Source organism: Pelophylax lessonae (genome assembly GCF_965119305.1).
Source record: "Pelophylax lessonae genome assembly, chromosome: 1".
NCBI lineage: Eukaryota > Metazoa > Chordata > Amphibia > Anura > Ranidae > Pelophylax > Pelophylax lessonae.
Window position 1 is genome coordinate 879,304,921 of NC_138768.1, and position 15,870 is coordinate 879,320,790.

Consider the following 15,870-nt stretch of genomic DNA (forward strand, 5'->3'; position numbering starts at 1 on the left):
CCGCTGTCACTAATCCCACCCCCTCTCCACCACCACTGCTGTCACTGATCCCACCCCCTCTCCACCGCCACTGCTGTCACTAATCCCACCCTCTCACCATCACCGCTGTCACTAATCCTACCTCCCTCACCACCACCGCTGACTGGAGCAGAAGGAATAGTGGATATAAAAAGTGGTTGAAACAGGGAAATTCCAAACACTCGCCCAGCGCTTAATGTTAAAGGGGTCAAACTTACAATAATAAATAGTAGAAGAATGTAATAAATACTAAAACTAAAATGTGCAGCACTAATTACATACAGCAGCGCTCAATATGTAATAGCATATTATAGATCATACAGTCCTCATAAAGAGTGATATAACCGCCAAAGAGTCTCTGTTTAAAGCCAAAACAGATATTCCATGTATTATTGGTACTCCCAGTGTTCAATATTTATGATCCTGCATTCACCTTCACCACACCATCAGTGACCCCTTAAGAATGGGCACTCACCAGAGATAACATGGTCATACTCCTGTAAGCATTGGTTGCTTGAACCCTTGACACTCTGGAACACCTCTGCTACCACCAGATGACCTCCGCACTCGAGTATCAATCAGATACCAGACCATACCAAAAAAATGGAATAGGAGGCACAATAGTGTGATACTGTCTTGTAAACTTTATTTAACACCACACTCCAAAGTCAACCCCCCAAATCCAATATGCTTACATCAAATAAAACTTTTCCAAGCAAAAAATGACAATCAAGTTGTTATGGCCGGCTCACCGCTGCTGAATGGTTCTTTACCCAGCTTAGTCTATAGGCGAGATCCGGACTCCAGCCATGACTTCTGTGATCATCAAGGAGACAGCGTGCCTGTGTCCTGAAGCGTTTCGTCGTATATGACTTCTACTGAGGACTCAGGCACACTGTACTGTACTCCCATTATATAGAGCAAGGAATTAGGACTTCTCCCGCCGTATTTCTGTAGCCACTCCCATTGGGAGGGTACTCGTGGTGCCGCAACTGCCGCCAATTCATCTACTTCCGGTATCCAGATACCGGATGTGATGTCAGTTGTAAATAAAGTCTATCGATAGACGCCGAAGCGTGACCGGCAGCGGTATTACTTCTGCTTCTGTTGTGACGATCACTTCCGGAGTACTCACCCCGGATGTTGATGTGTAATGGTCACAAACGGAATTGTATAGCGTTTTCATCGTTACTACGGTGATTTATACCTTACACAGATATAAACTTTAGATCACAGACACCTATGAGTTCAGTTAACTGGGATGCCCTCAGTTTTCACTATAAAAGGGGGATCAAAGTCCTAATTACATTGCAGCAATAAAATATTCATATGTACATTAAAATTCATGTAGTCAGCCATCACTGAAAAACATGACATTTATAAGATCACAACACCTTAATTTTTATGCGTTTCAATATTCCTAGGCAAATCAATTAGTACTGCCCATCACGCTTAATCAGGTATTGTCGACTACGTATATACGTATATACATCTCAAAAAATCTACATATTAGTACAAAGAAAGAAAATGTTATTAAAATTATATAAAAATCTTAAAAGTTCATAAAAATATGCATAAAACTATACAATAAACCAGAGATACAGAAGGTGTCTAATAGTTCTACCCAGTTGATTTAAAACGGTAAAAAGGCAAGTAAAAGGAGCAGTAAAGACTAGTGATTATTGCTAAAAGTAATTATAAAATAATTAAAAAATAGGGGGAGGGGACCCCTCAATAATTACTTAAAAAACAATTTAAATCCAAGTCTACATTTAGTCCGTTCGGTGTCAAAGCGTTGGTCCGATATATCCACTCTGTCTCTTTTTTGGATAACTCTCTAACCCTATTAGCTCCCCGCCAAGAATGGGGCATTTTCTCTATGCCCCAGAATTTCAAACCCGACGGGTCCCTCATATCTTTATCCCTAAAATGTAGGGGGACACTGTGCTCCCTAAAGCCTATGCTAATATTATAAATATGTTCTGCAATACGTACACCCAGCTTTCTTTTAGTGCGACCAATATATATCATGCCGCATGGGCACTCCATGCCGTATACAACGTGAGTGGACATGCATGTTATCACTTCTTTGATTTCGAAAACTCTACCATTCGCATTGGATGTAAAGGTACTCCAAAGTGAGTATTTACTTGTCAACATGCTTTGCAGAGTCTACATGCATAGAACCCTGGAGCATTCCAGAACATCTTTGGAGCCTTAGGTAAATCAAGTACTTTTTTCACAATTCTGTAACCGATACTAGGTTCTTTCCGGTAAATAAATATAGGGTTAGAGGGTAAAACTGGTCCTAAAACTTTGTCCATTTTTAAAATCTCCCAATGCTCTTTAAAAATCCTTTCAAATTCCCGGTATTGCACATTGTAGTCCGTAATAAAACCCATTGGTGTCTTTCATTAATTACTTTTTCTTTTGTGACAAGACACTCATTGTGGGGAATATCCAATACTTCCTGAATTGTTTGGTCAATATGATGTGCTTTATATCCTTTCTCGACAAATTTGTCTTTAATAATGGTTGATTGAATAAGAAAGTCATCATCATGTGTGCAATTTCTGCGGATTCTCAGCATCTGTCCTTTCGGTATATTCCTCAGCCACGTTGGATGATGTCCACTTTGTATGGGTAAGTATCTGTTGCGATCAGTTGGTTTAAAATATGCTTTTGTACTGACCTTTCCATCAACTATAGACACATTTACATCTAGATAATTAATGGTTTCTCGGCTCCATGAAAACTCCAGCTTAATATTCTGTTCATTTGTATTCAGCTCTTCCATATATGCCAACAACGATTCAACAGGTTTGAACCTTTAAGGGCGGAGGAGAATACTCTAACAAATTATCAGCTGCCTTTTTTATGGAGAGGTTGGAGGGGAAGAGGCAGAGGGAGAGGTCGGAGACCAGGGAGAGGGAAATCCTGGAACAATCCCAGAGGACCAAGGGAAGAAATGGATCACCAATACCAACAAGGATTGAGAAACAACTCAATGGGCTACCAACGTACAGAGGATGTAGAGGAGGACGAAGGGTCCAGAAAAAGAAGACGCGAAATGGAATAAAAGGCATCTACAATCTGGCAGGAATCGAACTAAATCGGAAAGAAATAAATATTTTGAATGCTGGTTTAAAATGTGGTATAAGGAAACCGGTGAACAAGTTTAATGTCTACATGGACATACAGAAATATATTAGAAAAGTTAATATGAAGAGATACTTTCTAAACACAAACCCAGCACAAAATAGAACTACAAATGCGACAAATAGATCCAGTACAGTAGGGGTTAATAGTGGTTTAAAAAACAATTTAAGTGGTTCAAGCAACCAATGCTTACAGGCGTATGACCATGTTATCTCTGGTGAGTGCCCATTCTTAAGGGGTCACTGATGGTGTGGTGAAGGTGAATGCCGGATCATAAACATTAAACACTGGGAGTACCAATAATACATGGAATATCTGTTTTGGCTTTAAACAGACACTCTTTATGAGGACTGTATGATCTATAATACGCTATTACATATTGAGCGCTGCTGTATGTAATTAGTGCTGAACATTTTAGTTTTAGTATTTATTACATTCTTCTACAGAAGGAATAGTGCCTTAGATGCACAAGGGGATCAGCAATTATGTTATTAGCGCTGCTGCACAAAAAAAAGAAAATCTCTACTGAAGCAGAAGGATGCACTAGCGTCTGCGAAAAAGAAGGGGGGAGTACTAATATTGCAGCAACAGAACCTGATGCTGCAAAAAAATAAAAAATAGAATAAGCAAAAAAATATATATACTGCACTATCTGATATATATTCTGCAATAACTGATAAACACGGCAGACCGATGTTCTGTCAATAAGGAACACAGGGTTCCTCTTATTTAGGAACACAGGTCTCTGTATTCAATCAGCAAGCCCATCCCCCACACAGTTAGAAAGCACCCCCTAGGGATACATTTAACCCTTTGATCTCCCCTGGTGTTAACCCCTTCCCTGCCAGTGTCATTAGTACAGTGACAGTGCATATTTTTAGCACTGATTACTGTAGTAATGTCACTGGTCCCCCCAAAAGTGTCAAAAATGTCAGTTCGGGGTCCGATCTGTCGGCCGCAATGTCGCAGTCCTGCTAAAAATCGCAGATCGCCGCCATTACTAGTAAAAAAATAAAAATAAATAAAAATTACATAAATCTTTCCCCTAGTTTGTAGATGCGATACCTTTTGTGCAAACCAATCAATATACACTTATTGGGATTTTTTTTTTTTTCTAAAAATATGTAGCAGAAAACAAATTGGCCTAAAACGATGAAAGAATTTGATTTAAGTTTTTTTTTATTGGGAATGTTAAAAAGCAGAAAGTGAAAAATATTGTTTTTTTTTTTTTTTTCAGAATTGTCGCTCCTTTTTTGTTTATATCGCAAAAAATAAAAACCGCAGCGGTGATCAAATACCACCAAAAGAAAGCTCTGTTTGTGGGGGGAAAAAAGGACATAAATTTTATTTGGGTACAGCATTGCATACAATTGTCAGTTAATGTAACGCATTGCCGAATCGCAAAAAATGGCCTGGTCACAAAGGGGGGTAAATCTTCCGGAGCTGAAGTGGGTAAGGTGGTAAAGCTTCACCTCATAAAGAACATCCAATCAGGTACAAGAAAAAAAAAAATGCATTTTTGCTTGCATATGGTTGGATGTTGGAAGTCAGCAGAGCTTCACCTCATTTACTAAGCTGTGGGAAAATGTGCCCCTGCACTTCCAATGTGCACAGTCTGTTTCTTGCAGTAAATCCAGGGCCATCTTACTGAATGGGCATGCCCGGGGGACCCCACTTGCCCAGTGACCCAGCCCCAGCAAAGCATTGGTCCTGATTCCCGTGTGCATCCGCCGCCAAACTTAGTAGGTGGCAAGCGCCTGTTGGCCCTGCGCTGCTGTCAAGCCACTTGGGCTGTGGAGGAGGAGCCCACAACTACAGGAATGTCTGTCCACCTCCAATGGAAAAGGCACACACAGGACAGTCGAGTCTGACTCCCATCTGTGTGATCACCGGACCCAGCCACCCAACTTGGAAGCTGTCATTAGCCTGGCACTGCTGTACCAATAACTATCGCCTTATCTATAATTTGCATCATTATTCCCGTGGGTTATGGTGTAGGCGGGGCCCCAGTGCACTGCAGTGCCCCGAGGGCCTATATGCTCTTGAGATGGCACTGAGTAAATCCACTCCGCCGGGTCGGTGTGGATGGGTTTTTTGTGTGTCATAAACTCCTTTTCTCCCATAGAAGTCTATAGGATCACATCTACACAAAGCCTTGGGAAGTGTTCTATTGAATAAGGAGAGCGGGGGATCTCCCATTATCCAGCACTGACTGCACATTGTCCATACACAGAAAGATCTTCCTCTGACACCAACACTGACACTGAGCTCCATGTAGAAGTGGAGGTACGTTTGTACTGCGGTGTACTTTACAAATGTGCATTGGCTTTGGGAGAGCTCAACATAAATGGGGTAGAAAAAAAAAGAAGCTGGAAGAGGAGAGTCCAGTCATGTGACTTTGTTAGGCTCTCCACCAATCACAGAGCTCTATGCTGTGATAACAGGAAGAACTCCATGAACTTCCTCAGGATCAGTTTTATGAATGGGCTGCAAAATACAGATCCCGGTACTGAGAAATATTGCTGAATATAATGGAGAGCGGATATCTTCTCTCTATTATAAATCATCTCTGAGAGTTTCATGTCTCCATCTTGTCTTTATCAGGAATCACATTTACAGATTGGAGAGTCACCGCAACCAGTATCAGCGCCCGGATCTCCTGCACTCCTCCATGTCCTCATATCATCATAATTACTGTGCGATGCTGTCCTGAGCCAGATTATGGTGGATCATGTAAATATTCATCTGATAGAAGTGTGACATTCACCGATCTACAGCCGTCCTCTCAGTATAGAATACACACCAGGCTTTATATAGACCGGGAAACGTACAATCTGAACAGCGAAGTTATCATGACAAAGGACGAAGGTGAGTTAATGGTTCTTCTACAAGTATTGTCTGTTCTCATATCAGCAAACACCACACAGAATACTCAGCCCGTCATTTATTATTTGTCTGACAGGAAACCAGTACTGGAGGGATTAGAGAGGCTGCCATTCTCTTCTGAAAATACTCATTTCCTGGCTGTCTCTGGATTTCTTTTCTAAAATGACTGACCAGGAACAAAGTGGTCAAATACTGGTTAAATGCTCAATCCAGGTTTATGTAGGCCAACTTGACAGCCAGGCAACTGGTATTTCAGAAGGAAATGTCAGGAATGGCAGCCTCCATGTATATCTAAAAAACAGAAAAGCGCCTCTAAAGCTGGATACACACTATACAATTTTATTTAGATTTACCAAAACCATATAATATGAGGTCAGACCTAAACACTTTAAATTTGTATGCAATCAGTCAGGCCCTTGCACTACATAGTTGAAGGTAAATCTAAAGGGAATCTACCAACAAAAGTTGTATAGTGTGTATTCAGTTTAAAGCCCCGTACACACGATAAGAAATTCGGAGGGGAAATTTTGTCCGACGACCGATCTGCCGATTTTCAGATTGTTAGTATGGTGCTTTCGACAGCCGACTCCGACTTTTCGGCTGACAAAATCCTGATGTGCAGGCTATAAAATTTTTGTTGTCCGTAATACAACGTCCGATTTACATCTCATTAGTACAGATTTCCACGGAATAAAATCTTAAGAGCAAGACTAGGCATGCTCAGAGAAAGAAAACATAGAAAGCAATCCAACACTTGACATCACTTCTGAAGTAGAATTCTGTCGTACGGGAAAATTCGTATGAAAAAAACCTTTTCACTTTCCACATCAGAGTAGCATGCCACAAAAAACGGACGACAGATCTTTCGATAATCTGATCGTGTGTACGGGGCTTTAGTGTATACCTTTATTAGCAAGATATAGCAATAGTAATTAGCAACTCACAAGGGATGGTAAAATCAGGCTCATCAATAAGTGGAAACAGATCTCCTCCAGGTGAAATGTCCATGTATGCCGATCCGACATACAGAGACCACGATCTGGTGGGAGGAGATGCCAGCAGCCTCCTATCAGTTCCAGGTTGAGCCGCAGAATGCAACGCAGCGCATGCTCAGAAATACGTTGTGTCGTGTCTAGGTCCCCAGTGATGTCACACACCTCTCCTCGCGCTGCGGTACATTCTGCGGCTCAACCCGGAACCGATAGGAGGCTCCCGGCATCTCTTCCCACCAGACCGTGGTCTCTGTATGTCGGATCGGCGACTTAGGGGTGTACTCACTTTTGTTGCTAGCGGTTTAGAGATTAATGGCTGTGTGTTGAGTTATTTTGAGGGGACAGCAAATTTACACTGTTATACAAGCTGTACACTCACTACTTTACATTGTAGCAAAGTGTCATTTCTTCAGTGTTGTCACATGAAAAGATAGAATAAAATATTTACAAAAATGTGAGGGGTGTACTTACTTTTGTGAGATACTGTATATTCCATAGTTTGAGGACTCTATAACTTTCCTACAGACTAAATAATATACAGTGATTTGGGTTGTTTTCAAAGAAATTTAGCAGAATAGATTTTGGCCTAAATTTCTAAAGAACAATTACCATATTTATCGGCGTATAACACGCACTTTTTCCTCCTAAAAATGGAGGGCAAAACACCAGGGCGTGTTATACGCCGATCTATTAAAAAAAAAAAAAAACAGTCCAGGCAAGTGCTGAGAGGCAGAGGAGGGGGGGCAGGCCGACCGAGTTGAAGGAAGGACGAGCGGTTGCTGTCATAGGAAGTCCCGCCTCCTATGATAGACAGCACAGTGGTCCAATGCCGGGACGCGGGACCTGTGATGTCTATCATAGGAGGCGGGACTTCTAATGACAGCGGCCGCTCGTCCTCGATTCTCCTCGGTCCGGCCCGCCCCCCTCTGCCTCTCAGCGCGGCCTTTTTCTTTTTAAATTACCGGTATATCACTGCTGCTGTTGCTTTGCCCTGCATTGATCATTGATGGACACTGCGCTGGCGAGGCTGCATTGGGGGACACTGGGCTGGCGAGGCTGCATTAGGGGACACTGCGCGGGCGAGGCTGCATTAGGGGACACTGCGCTGGTGACGCTGCCTTAAGGGACACTGCGGTGGTGAGGCTGAATTAGGGGACACTGCGCTGGCGAGGCTGCATTAGGGGACACTGCGCTGGTGAGGCTGCATTAGGGGACACTGCGCTGGCGAGGCTGCATTAGGGGACACTGCGCTGACGAGGCTGCATTGGGGGACACTGCACTGGCGAGGCTGAATTAGGGGACACTGCGCTGGCGAGGCTGCATTGGGGGACACTGCGCTGGTGAGGCTGCATTAGGGGACACTACGCTGGCGAGGCTGCATTAGGGGACACTGCGCTAGTGAAGCTGCATTAGGGGACACTGCGTTGGCAAGGCTGCATTGGAGGACACTGCGTTGGCGAGGCTGCATTGGGGGACACTGCGCTGGCAAGGCTGCATTGGGGGACACTGCGTTGGCGAGGCTGCATTAATGGACACGGCACTGGCGAGGTTGAATTAGGGGGCACTGTGCTGGCAAGGCTGCATTAGGGGACACTGCGCTGGCAAGGCTGCATTAATGGACACTGCACTGGCGAGGCTGCATTAGGGGACACTGCGTTGGCGAGGCTGCATTAGGGGACACTGCGCTGGCAAGGCTGCATTAATGGACACTGCACTGGCGAGGCTGCATTAGGGGACACTGCACTGGCGAGGCTGAATTAGGGGACACTGCGCTGGCAAGGCTGCATTAGGGGACACTACGTTGGCGAGGCTGCATTAGGGGACACTGCGTTGGCGAGGCTGAATTAGGGGACACTGCGCTGGCAAGGCTGCATTAGGGGACACTACGTTGGCGAGGCTGCATTAGGGGACACTGCGTTGGCGAGGCTGCATTAGGGGACACTGCGCTGGCAAGGCTGCATTAGGGGACACTGCGCTGGCAAGGCTGCATTAGGGGACACTGCATTGGCGAGGCTGCATTAGGGGACACTACGCTGGCAAGGCTGCATTGGGGGACACTGCGCTGGCGAGGCTGCGTTGATGGACACTGCACTGGCAAGGCTGCATTGGTGGACACTGCGCTGGCGAGGCTGCGTTGATGGACACTGCGCTGGTGAGGCTGCATTGGTGGACACTGCGTTGGCGAGGCTGCATTCACAGGCACTGGTAAGACTGCATTTGATTTAAAAATAAAGGTTCTGAGTTCAATGCTGTTTTTTCAAATTTAAGCTTTTTTCCTAAAATTTCCCTCCTAAATTTGAGGTGTGTGCTATACATCAGTGCGTGTTATACGCCGATAAATACAGTATTTATTTGCAAAATTGTATAACAGAAATTAAGAAAATGTTCAGTCTTCTTTTTTTTTTTGTTTATTTAGCAAAAAAAAAAAAACCCAGTGGTGATTAAATACCACCAAAAGAAAGCTCTAGTTGTGTAAAAAAATGATAAAAATGTGGGTACAGTGTGGCATGACCACACAATTGTCATTCAAAGTGCAACAGCGCTGAAAATTGGCCTGGGCAGGAAGTGGTAAAAGTGCCCGATATTGAAGTGGTTGAATGCAATATTTACCTAATTCATCACCAAAATTCATATCCATGAATGTCCTCATATACTGTGATTAATACTCATGCAAAATAATGCTTAACCCTTCCACTGCCAGTGCAATTTTTGCATTTTTTTTTGCCTACGCGTTTAAATAATAATTTTAGGCCTGAAGATTACACAAAACCCCCAAACATGATATATTTTCTGAAAGCAGACACCCTGGAGAATAAAATAGTGGTAGTTCCAATTTTTTATGTCACACGGTATTACCGCAAATTTCAGAAAAAACACAATAAAGAGAATTTTAGGGTAAACGAACGCAATAAACTACCCAAGTTTTTGGTATAATATAAAAGATGAGGTTGCACCAAGTAAATAGATACCCAACATGTCAAACCTTAAATTTGCATGCATCCGTAAAATGATGACAATCTTCAGTACCCTTTATTTGCTATTGGTGATGCTTTAAAAGCCCCCTATAAGTCATCAGTTTAATGTTACGGAGGAAGTCTTGTGTTAGAATTATTATTCTCACTCTGGCATGCATGGCGGTATGTAGCATGTAACACAATCAACGTTTTCACATGTAGGCTCCCCCAATTCATGCATTTTATGTATGTACGTGTGTATGTATGGGGGTGAGGGGGGGGCCTCAAAACTTTTTTTTTTTTTTTGGGGGGGGGGGGGGTGACTTTATGTGCTTGGGATTGATTTTATTTTTTTTACTTAGCATTTTTTTGTGATGATTTTTAAGTGACCGGTTGTCTTTAATGAGACATGCAGGTTCTAAAATACCCCCATGTCTGCTTTGGGCTCCAATGGATGTATTGCAATGCACATCGCATTGCAATACATTCCTTCGCGGCTAAGTTAGCCGGGTACACTGAGAGGCCGACCTAGAAATTATGTCATAGAGGTCGCTTTCCGGGTCACATGTCTGCTCTCTTCCTCCCCTCCACCTGCCGGCACCAACAGGTGGGCAAGCTGAGCCCCGGAAACAGAGCCGGCCCTACAGTGGGTCGCACTGGGAATAGGATTGGGGTCTGGTGGAATAAAGGGAATATGAGTGAGGTCTGGTAGAATAAAATAAAAAAATTAATTGAATAGAAGGAATAGGAGCAGGATCTGGTGGAATAGGAGTGGGTTCTGGTGGAATAGAAGGAATAGGAGTGGGTTCTGGTGGAATAGAAGGAATAGGAGTAGGGTCTGGTGGAATAGAAGGAATAGGCGTAGGGTCTAGTAGAATAAAAAGAATAGAAGTGGGGCCTTGTGAAATAAAAGGAATATGAGTGGGATCTGGTAGAATAAAAAGAATAGGAGTGGGGTGTGGTGGAAAAGAAGGAATAGGAATGGGGTCTGGTGGAATAGGAGTGGGGACTGGTGGAATACAAGGAATCGGAGTGGGGTCTGTTGGAATAGGAGTGGGGGCTGGTGAAATACAAGGAATAGGAGTGGGGTGTGGTGGAATAGAAGGAAAAGGAGTGGGAACTAGTGGAATAGAAGAAATAGGAGTGAGGTCTAGTGGAATAGAAGGAATAGGAGTGAGGTCTGGTGGAATAGAAGGAAAAGGAGTGAGGTCTGGTAGAATAAAAAGAATAGGAGTGGGGTGTGGTGGAATAGAAGGAATAGGAGTGAGGTCTGGTGGAATAAAAATAATAGGAGTGGGGTGTGGTGGAATAGAAGGAAAAGGAGTGAGGTCTGGTGGAATAAAAAGAATAGGAGTGGGGTGTGGTGGAATAGAAGGAATAGGAGTGAGGTCTGGTGGAATAGAAGGAATAGAAGCGGGGTCTGGGGGAATAGAAGAAATTGGATTTGGGATTTGGTGGAATAGAAGGAATAGGAGCAGGGTCTGGTGGAATAGAAGGAATAGGAGTGGAATCTGTTGAAATAGAAGGAATAGGTGCCAGCTCTGGTGAATCAGAAGGAATAAGAGTGAGGTCTGGTGGAATAGAAATAAAAGGAGTGGAGTCTGGGGGAATAGAAGGAATAGGAGTGGAGTCTGGTAGAATAGAAGGAATAGGAGTGGGGTCTGGTAGAATAGAAGGAATAGGAGTGGAGTCTGGTGGAATAGAAGGAATAGGAATGGGGTCTGGTGGAATAGGAGTGGGGACTGGTGGAATAGAAGGAATAAGAGTGGGGTCAGCTGGAATAGAAGGAATAGGAGTGGGGACTGGTAGAATAGAAGGAATAAGAGTGTGGTGTGTTGGAATAGAAGGAATAGAAGTGGGAACTGGTGGAATAGAAGGAATAGGAGTTAGGTCTGGTGGAATAGAAGGAATAGGAGTTAGGTCTGGTGGAATAGAAGGAATAGGAGTGAGGTCTAGTGGAATAGAAAGATTAGGAGTGAGGTCTATTAGAATAAAAAGAATAGAAGTGGGGTGTGGTGGAACAGAAGGAATAGGAGTTGGGTCTGGTGGAATAGAAGGAATAAAGGCGGGGTCTGGTGGAATATAAGAATTTGGAGTGGGGATCTGATGGAATAGAAGGAATAGGAGCAGGGTCTGGTGGAATAGAAGGAATAGGAGTGGAGTCTGGTGGAATAGAAGGAATAGGAGCTGGGTCTGGTGGAATAAAAGTAATAGGAGTGGGGTCTGGTGGAATAGAAGGAATAGAAGTGGGATCTGGTGGAATGGAAGGATTAGGAGTGATGTCTGGAAGAATAAAAATAATAGGAGTGGGGTGTGGTGCAATAGAAGGGATAGGAGGGGGGTCTGGTGGAACAGAAGGAATAGAAGCGGGTCTGGAAGCGGGTCTGGTGGAATAGAGGGAATTGGGGTGGGGATCAGGTGGAATGGAAGGAAAAAGAGCAGCGTCTGGTGGAATAGGAGTGGAGTCTGGTGGTATAGAAAGAATAGGAGCCGGATCTGGTGGAATAGAAGGAAAAGGAGTGAAGTCTGGTGGAGTAGAAGGAAAAGGAGTAGTGTCTGGTGGAATAGAAGGAATAGGAGTGGAGTCTGGTGGAATAGAAGGAATAGGAGCGGGGTCTGGTGGAATAGAAGGAATAGGAGTGGGGTCTGGTGTAATATAAGGAATAGGAGTGGGGTGTGGTGGAATAGAAGGACTAGGAGTGTAGTCTGGTACAATAGAAGGACTAGGAGTGGGGTCTGGTGGAATAGGAGGAATAGGAATGGGGTTGGTGGAATAGGAGTGAGGACTGGAGGAATACAAGGAATAGGAGTGGGGTGTGGTGAAATAGAAGGAATAGGAGTGGGAACTGGTGGAACAGAAGGAATGGGATTTAGGTCTGATGGAATAGAAGGAATAGGAGCAGGGTCTGGTAGAATAGAAGGAAAAGGAATGGGGTCTGGTGGAATAGAAGGATTAGGAGTGAGGTCTGGAAGAATAAAAAGAATAGGAGTGGGGTCTGGTGGAATAGAAGGAAATGGAGTGGGGATTTGGCAGAATAGAAGGAAAAGGAGTGAGGTCTGGTGGAATAGAAGGAATAGAAGTAGGATCTGGTGGAATAGAAGGAAATGGAGTGGGGATTTGGCGGAATAGAAGGAAAAGGAGTGAGGTCTGGTGAAATAGAAGGAAAAGGAGCAGGGTCTGGTGGAATAGAAGGAAAAGGAGTGAGGTCATGTGGAATAGAAGGAAAAGGAGCAGGGTCTGGTGGAATAGAAGGAATAGGAGTGAGGTTACATAGTTAGTGAGGTTGAAAAAAGACACCAGTCCATCCAGTTCAACCTATGATGTGTGTGTGTGTTTGCTGTTAAGCGTACATTGTATATCCCTCTATGTTGTGGTCTTTAAGGTGCCCATCTAATAGTTTTTTGAAACTATCAATGCTCCCTGCTGATACGACTACTTGTGGAAGAGAATTCCACATCCTTACTGCTCTGACAGTGAAGAACCCTCTGCGTATTTTAAGGTTAAACCGCCTTTCCTCTAGTTTTAGTGAGTGGACTGGCCATGTGTCTTATTGTATTTCCTTTCTCTGAATAGGTTTTTCCATATGCTAGGGTTGCCAGTACAGTATTTGTACATTGATATCATATCCCCCCTCAATCGTCTCTTCTCCAGAGAGAATAAGTTCAGTGCTTGTAGTCTTTCCTCATAGCTGATGCCCTCCATTCCCCTAATTATTTTTGTTGCCCTTCTCTGGACTTTCTCCAGTTCCAGCACATCCTTCCTGAGGACCGGTGCCCAGAACTGGACAGCATACTCCAGATGTGGCCGGACCAGAGTCTTGTAGAGTGGAAGAATAATATCTTTATTTCTGGAGTGAATCCCCTTTTTATACATCCCAGTATTCTGTTGGCTTTGCTTGCAGCGGCTTGGCATTGCATGCCACTGCCAAGCCTGTTGTCTACCAGTACCCCCAGGTCCTTTTCCATCTTAGACTCACCCAGAGGTTCCCCCCCTAGTGAGTAGCTTGCTTTCTGGTTTCTGGCACCCAGGTGCATTACTTTACATTTAGTTGCCCACCCCATTGTTTTGTTCAGATCCGCTTGTAAGGTTTCCACATCCTGCCCAGAAGATATTGGCATGCTTAGTTTAGTATCATCCACAAATACTGAGATTGTACTAGATATCCCCTCCTCTAGATCATTTATGAATAAATTAAACAGGATTGGCCCCAGGACAGAACCCTGGGGGACCCCACTTTCCACACCCGCCCAATCTGAGTACTCCCCATTAATCACCACCCTTTGCAACTTCCCCTGAAGCCAGTTCTCTATCCAGGTACTCACCTTATGGTCCATACCTACCTTCCTTAGTTTGAACAGTAAGCGTTTGTGGGGAACGGTGTCAAAGGCCTTTGCGAAGTCCAGGTACACCACATCCACAGACTTACCTTTATCTAGGTGGCAGCTCACTTCATCATAGAAGGTTAATAGATTGGTTTGGCAAGAACGATTTTTCATGAATCCATGCTGATTACTACTAATAATACCGTTTTCATTACTAAAGTCTTGTATGTGGTCCCTTAACATCCCCTCCAAAATCTTGCAGACTACTGATGTTAGGCTGACCGGCCTATAGTTACCCGGGATATATCTCGGCCCCTTTTTAAATATTGGTACCACGTTGGCTTTTTTTCCAATCAGCTGGCACCATACCCGTCTGTAAACTCTCCTTAAAGATCAAGAATAATGGTCTGGCAATCACCTGGCTGAGCTCTTTAAGAAACCTCGGGTGCAAGCCATCCGGTCCCGGGGATTTATTTATGTTAAGTTTCTCTAGTTTAGTTCTAAGTCTATCTTCTGTTAGCCATGGCGGTATTTCCTGAGGTGTGTTGTTTAGTTTAGCCTTACAAGCTGGGTTAGTGTAGCCCCCCGATTCTTTTGTGAAGACTGAAGAGAAGAAATTATTTAACACTACCGCCTTTTCCCTGTCCTCTGTGGCCAAAACTCCCTTATCGTCTTTTATGGGGCCAATGTGATCTGGCCTCGCTTTCTTACTGTTTATATACTTAAAGAATTTCTTGGGGTTCTTTTTACTCTCTTCCGCTATATGTCTCTCGTGTTCTATTTTAGCCACCCTGATTTCGTCTTTACATTTCTTAATATACTTTTTGTAATACTTGAATGCTGCCAATGACCCCTCAGTCTTGTATTTTTTGAAGGCCTTTCCTTTAGCATTAATATGCATTTTTTATGTTGGAGTTTAGCCACCCAGGGTTTAGTTGTGCTCTTTTAAATTTATTTCCCTTTGGAATACACTGGTCAATTCCTTTGAAAAGTATGCTTTTGAAGCACTCCCATTTTTCCTCCATGTTCTTTGTTCCCAGGGTTCTATCCCATTTGATATTTTCTAGCAGAGAGCGCAGTTTTGTGAAATTGGCTCTTTTGAAATTCAGTGTCCTTATATTGCCCTTGTGTTTACTATTACTATAATTAATACTGAAACTTATTGACCTATGGTCACTGTTTCCTAAGTTGCCCCGTATTTCTATATCCGTGAGCAGGTCTGTATTGTTGGTAATCAGTAGGTCAAGTACCACATTGTTTCTTGTCGGTGCATTCACCATCTGACCCATGAAATTGTCCTGCAAAACATTTATGAACTGCCGAGCCTTGGCTGAATGCGTGGTTCCACCTGCCCAGTCTATATCTGGATAATTAAAGTCCCCCGTTATAATGACATTTCCCATCCTTGCTGCCAATCCTATCTGTAAAAGGAGGTCCGCCTCCCCCTCCTCCCTCAGGTTGGGGGGCCTATAGCATATGCCCAATATTACCTTCCCCACAGTGCCTTCCCTTTGAAGTTCTACCCATAGGGATTCTGC

General features: G+C 43.8%; 1 protein-coding gene across 1 annotated transcript in view; it reads left to right on the forward strand.

Moving 5' to 3' along the window:
• Window positions 1-15,870, forward strand: part of LOC309562021 (receptor-type tyrosine-protein phosphatase T-like) — a gene marked incomplete at its 3' end in the record, with an annotated part of 106,741 nt that overhangs the window by 56,987 nt on the left and 33,884 nt on the right. Inside the window, exon 3 of the mRNA XM_082266119.1 lies at window positions 5,782-6,045. Within this exon, the coding sequence (XP_082122245.1) occupies window positions 5,782-6,045 (264 nt within the window). The remainder of the gene's footprint in view (window positions 1-5,781; window positions 6,046-15,870) is intronic.